The sequence below is a fragment of the Microtus ochrogaster genome, unplaced genomic scaffold (assembly GCF_000317375.1).
Source record: "Microtus ochrogaster isolate Prairie Vole_2 unplaced genomic scaffold, MicOch1.0 UNK3, whole genome shotgun sequence".
Taxonomy (NCBI): Eukaryota; Metazoa; Chordata; class Mammalia; order Rodentia; family Cricetidae; genus Microtus; species Microtus ochrogaster.
Window position 1 is genome coordinate 843,816 of NW_004949101.1, and position 5,650 is coordinate 849,465.

The 5,650-nt window shown below is 52.1% G+C and overlaps 1 protein-coding gene across 2 annotated transcripts in view; it reads left to right on the plus strand.

The window, feature by feature from the left end:
- Positions 1-2,839, plus strand: part of Foxa2 (forkhead box A2) — a 3,838-nt gene extending 999 nt beyond the window's left edge. Inside the window, exons 2-3 of one of the 2 annotated variants that reach the window (XM_005365485.3) lie at positions 186-255; positions 1,348-2,839. In XM_005365485.3, the coding sequence (XP_005365542.1) occupies positions 187-255; positions 1,348-2,658 (1,380 nt within the window). In that variant the 5' untranslated portion in view covers position 186 and the 3' untranslated portion in view covers positions 2,659-2,839. Of the gene's footprint in view, positions 1-168; positions 256-1,347 lie in introns of those variants that run through there. The other variant, XM_005365484.3, reaches the window with a different exon arrangement.
- The last annotated feature ends 2,811 nt before the right edge of the window (positions 2,840-5,650 follow it).

Sequence of the window (5,650 nt, forward strand, 5' to 3'; positions counted from 1 at the left end):
AGAGAGAGAGAGAGAGAGAGAGAGAGAGAGAGAGAGAGAGAGAGAGAGAGAGCGAGAGAGGGCGGGAGGGAGGGGACGGTGCCTTAGCTGACTTTTTTTTTTTTAAAGAGGGTGGGGGTGGGGGCTGATTGCTGGTCGTTTGTTGTGGCTGTTAAATTTTAAACCGCCATGCACTCGGCTTCCAGTATGCTGGGAGCCGTGAAGATGGAAGGGCACGAGCCATCCGACTGGAGCAGCTACTATGCAGAGCCGGAGGTAAGCGCTTGCCTTCGCCGGGGAAAGTGGGGGTGGTAGGTATCTTCGCGTCCCCAGCCTCCGAACGCTCCCTTCACGGGCACCCGTCCCTCCCCCCCCCACCTCTAGCCTTCCTGGACAGCCGCCTTTTCCGCCCTCCTTCGACTCAAATGGGTCTCTTTTTTATACGACACACTGTTAGCCTTGAGATAATATTAACTTTGTGATCAAATATTGACTTGCGGCGCCTCCAAATCCTCTTCGTGGCCGAGCCACGCACTATCCTAACAGAGTTATGTTTGGCAGCGCGCGGCTGGGGAGGGGTGGGAGGTCGGCTGGCGAGGGGGTGGGGAGCTGAAGAAGAGAAGGTGGGTAGGAGTTGGGGACAGAGGTGCAGGCAAAAAGTCAAAGACGAGTGGACAAAGAGAAAGAAAGTTGAGCCGGGACACTAACAGTTCCTAGCCGAGTTGGCGGTCCCTTCCCTATCCCTCCACGCAATGACTCCAACTACCCCGCAGACTCTGCGCAGGCACAGCGCTTCACTCCCCTGTGACTGAGGAGTGGGGTCCCGGTATGAAGATCCAGAATAGGGACATTGAGACTCTTTCCACTTGAGACTGCCCCAGTGACTTTCCAAAGGTGGCTTTTGGCGACCAGGGATTGCAACGGAGATTTCCAGCCTTAGTGCTTACTCAGTAATCCAGAGGATTTGGGGAGCCCAAGAGAGTAAATATATATATATATATATATCCAGCCTTAGTGCTTACTCAGTAATCCAGAGGATTTGGGGAGCCCAAGAGAGTAAAATACATTTGCGGTGCCTGACATAGTAGTGGTCCCGGGCATCGATGTCCTCGAGTCTGGGCAAGGAACGAGCCACAAGCCTAGAACTGCAGCCCACTAGTCACCTAGTCACCTCTCCTAGGGCGACCACCGGTGCGGCTCGCTTTGAGGCACAGAGGACTTGGTGTTAGTGGACTGGGGACCCAGGGAAAGAAAGAGATTCCCAGCAGCCTCCAGGAAGGCGGAGGACTGGGTCCAACTGGTGGGTGGGAGGGTCTGGCACGCTCAGCCTAGGTGCTAACCTGTCTCCTCCCCGGGCTCTGTCCGTAGGGCTACTCTTCCGTGAGCAACATGAACGCCGGCCTGGGAATGAACGGCATGAACACTTACATGAGCATGTCCGCGGCCGCTATGGGCAGCGGTTCCGGCAACATGAGCGCGGGCTCCATGAACATGTCATCGTATGTGGGCGCTGGAATGAGCCCATCCCTAGCTGGCATGTCTCCGGGCGCGGGCGCCATGGCGGGCATGAGCGGCTCCGCTGGTGCGGCCGGCGTGGCAGGCATGGGACCGCACCTGAGCCCGAGCCTGAGCCCACTTGGGGGACAGGCGGCTGGGGCCATGGGTGGCCTTGCTCCTTATGCCAATATGAACTCAATGAGCCCCATGTACGGGCAGGCGGGCCTGAGCCGCGCACGGGACCCCAAGACATACCGGCGTAGCTACACCCACGCCAAGCCTCCCTACTCGTACATCTCGCTCATCACCATGGCCATTCAGCAGAGCCCCAACAAGATGCTGACGCTGAGCGAAATCTACCAGTGGATCATGGACCTCTTCCCTTTCTACCGACAGAACCAGCAGCGCTGGCAGAACTCCATCCGACACTCGCTCTCCTTCAACGACTGCTTTCTCAAGGTGCCCCGCTCGCCAGACAAGCCTGGCAAGGGCTCCTTCTGGACCCTGCACCCCGACTCGGGCAACATGTTCGAGAATGGTTGCTACCTGCGCCGCCAGAAGCGCTTCAAGTGTGAGAAGCAGCTGGCACTGAAGGAAGCCGCGGGGGCGGGCGGGGGCGGAGGCAAGAAGACCGCTGCTGGGACTCAGGCCTCGCAGGCTCAGCTCGGGGAGGCCGCGGGCTCGGCCTCTGAGACTCCGGCGGGCACCGAGTCCCCCCATTCAAGCTCTTCCCCTTGTCAGGAGCACAAACGAGGAGGCCTGGGAGAGCTGAAGGGGACACCCGCCTCCGCGCTGAGTCCCCCGGAGCCAGCGCCCTCGCCAGGGCAGCAGCAGCAGGCTGCAGCCCACCTGCTGGGCCCACCTCACCACCCAGGCCTACCACCCGAGGCCCACCTGAAGCCGGAGCACCATTACGCCTTCAACCACCCCTTCTCTATCAACAACCTCATGTCCTCTGAGCAACAACACCACCACAGCCACCACCACCATCAGCCCCACAAAATGGACCTCAAGGCCTATGAACAAGTCATGCACTACCCTGGGGGCTATGGCTCCCCCATGCCAGGCAGCTTGGCCATGGGCCCAGTCACGAACAAAGCGGGCCTGGATGCCTCGCCCCTGGCTGCAGACACCTCCTACTACCAAGGAGTGTACTCCAGGCCTATTATGAACTCCTCCTAAGAAGAAGGTTTGCAGGCCCTGCTAGCTCTGGCCAGCGGGAGAAGGACCAGAGAGAAGAGAGGCTGCCTGGAGACTTTGGAAAAGTTGGGAGGAAAAAGTAGCCACCACACTTCAGGCCCCAAGAGTGCAGTCTCAAACAACTGTCTGTGCCCCTAAAGAACTGGGCCTTGGTGATCTGTCTTTCTAAGTAGAGAAGGGGATGAAAAAATATATATATATATATATATATACATATACATATATAAACAGTTTTAAAGGAGCCTTTGGCTTCTACCCTGTAGACTCCTCCTTCTCAAGGCACCTGCAGATTCTGATTTTTGTTGTTGTTCTCTATTGTTGATGTTGCAGGGAAGTCTGACCTAAAACGAAAACTTTTGTGAGTGACTTGGTGTAAAACCATGTAGTTTTAACAGGGAACCAGCTGGTTGTACTGATGTTTAAAAAGAGGAAAAACAATAATGTTAAGAGTCTGGTGTAAATGACCAGGAGAAGAAAAAAAAATGCATCCCATTCTGGACATGGTGAAATCCAGGTCTCGGGTCTGATTTAATTTATGGTTTCTGCGTGCTTTATTTATGGCTTATAAAATGTGTGTTCTGGCTAGAACGGCCAGAGTTCCATAAATCTATATTAAAGTGTTATTGCCGATTTTACCCCTTGGGTCCTTTTCTTCTACCCCTTTTATCCCCCCCCATCTCTTTTCCTGCTGTTTTTCTCCTTAAAAATTAAACAGATTTATAAATTATTGCAAGAGAATGGGAAGGAGGTGGGAGTTTGTTGCGGGGCTTTTATGGAAGACTGGAGGTCAGTGTTTCTGTTTACCTAACGTTTTATTTAAATATCAAAGTTGAATGGATTTTCCTGTAAGCACCACTAGGAAAGTCTCCCATTCCCCCTGCTTGTCCACCTAGCCACACCCCCATCTTGTCTCATGCCTGTTCAGAGTGAATGGAATACAGTCCCTAAATAATGCAGTAAGGACAATTAGTAAACAAATCAAACTGTTCATGACTACCTTTTAAATTTTGAAGTTTATATTACTAAACATGGCAAAACACTTAAGTCTCTGAGGGACCATCCGGCATCTTTACTCAAATCGACATTTTTTTTTTTTATTAAGGTGCAGAGATTGAAGACAAGGTCTCCTAAGTAGCTCTGGTTGTCCTGAAACTCATTATGAAGACCCGGTTTGGGTCATCCTCCTGCCTCTGCCTCCCCAGTGCTAGGATTACAGACCTGTGCCACTGAGCCCAAGTAAAAGTCCAATGGTGTTATTTGTAAAGTCAGAACCAAAAAAACCCCAAAAAAACAAAAAACAAAAAACCTCCCTGAGGGCACCTATCTTAATTTTCCACCTGAGTTACTGGAAAATGCGCTGCTGCCTAAGCCCCTGGGACTGGCCTTGCTAGGAAAAAGGCAGAATTTTACATATGTTTGCTGGTGGGTGTATTTTTTTTTTTCTCCTTAGACTGGATTTACAACCTCTTGGTGCAGCATTTGGCATACAACCCCCTTTACCTTCCTGTGGAATTGAGATCACCGTCTCCAGCCTGTGACACCCCCCCAAACACAAATACACACACACACACACACACACACACACACACACCAGCTTGTCTCACCCTCTCCTTTCACAGGTGTTATCCTGGTGTTGGGAAACCTTGCTAGCCTGGAAATTATGAGCCACCTGATGTGCGGAAACATTTTGAATATTGTTCTGGAACTGGTTTTAGGTGCCCAGCTTAGGGTAACCTCCAAAGCCCCTTTTATAAAGCAGTAGGGAGGGATGGGGAGGCAGTGAAGGGCACCTTGAGCAGCTTATTACCAAATGACTCCAAAAGTAGTGAGATCTCCAAGTCTCTAGATTGGTGTCCCCTTCTACCAGCTAACCCTTGTGGCCCTGACAAAGCTCTATTAGCTCAGAAGTTCAGATAGAAAAGCCAGAATTGTGGCCCAAGGGGCTGAATGGGTATTTTGTGAGTCTCTGGGGAAATACAAAGACCTCCCCCCCCAAAAAAAAATAAAATCTTATCAATTTCCCCATCTCTCTCCAGTTGCTCCAGATTGACAGGTAACTAACTCTAGTGGGACTGGGCCTTGCAAAGGGAACCTCAAAGGGGCTTGCATCTCCTGTCCAGCAAGGTGCCTGGGCTAGGGAAGGAAACAGCATTTTTTTTTTCCTCCAGTCTGACTTTGGGGCCATTCCCATGGGAAGCAAAAACAGTTTTCGTTGTTTAAAAACTCAAGCAGACATCAGAAATGTTTCTAACCTCCGGCTACTGCTTAGACCTGACATCTGGCTATTCCTAACTATTACAACCTAGACCGCCTGTCTGTCCCACAAGAAACTCAGCCCAAGATCTCTGAGACACCTGGTTCATCCCTTTTCCTCCTCCCCAAGTCTGGCCTTCTCTTGCGCTTGTGCTTGTGTATTTGTGTGTGTGTGTGTGTGTGTGTGTGTGTGTGTGTGTGTCTGCCTCTCCCCCTTCCCACTCTCCCAAAATCCCCTTTTAACAAGCCACATTGTTCTGAAGAACACAAGGAAGAGAAATTGAAGGAGGGGGGACCCGCAGGCCGGCAACCAGCAATCAGGCCTTCTCTTTGCCTGGCCAGGACACACACGTCGCGAGCCCGGCCTGAAATGTGTTTCATTATCACATAAAAGGCTCCCGTGGCGAAGGAGCGGAGAGGCAGGGCTGGGGGCTGAGTGGGGGACAATAGAGGCTGAAAGCGCTGCCCTAACCTGCTATGTTTCTTATCGCATGCCCATTGTTCGAGGGTCGTTTTAAACTACTTAGCGCGCCCCCCTCCACTGATCCCTGCCGATAAGATATAGTTCTGTGCGAATACATAAAAAGGTTGTCGGGGAGCTGTGCCCTGGAGGCTTTTCTGCCCTTCTCTGGTGTCTTTCCCCCCCACCCCACACAGTTCCCTCCCCTAGTTTCCAAGTTTAGAAGCTTAGGGATTCCCCCCCCCCCCGCAACTCGACACA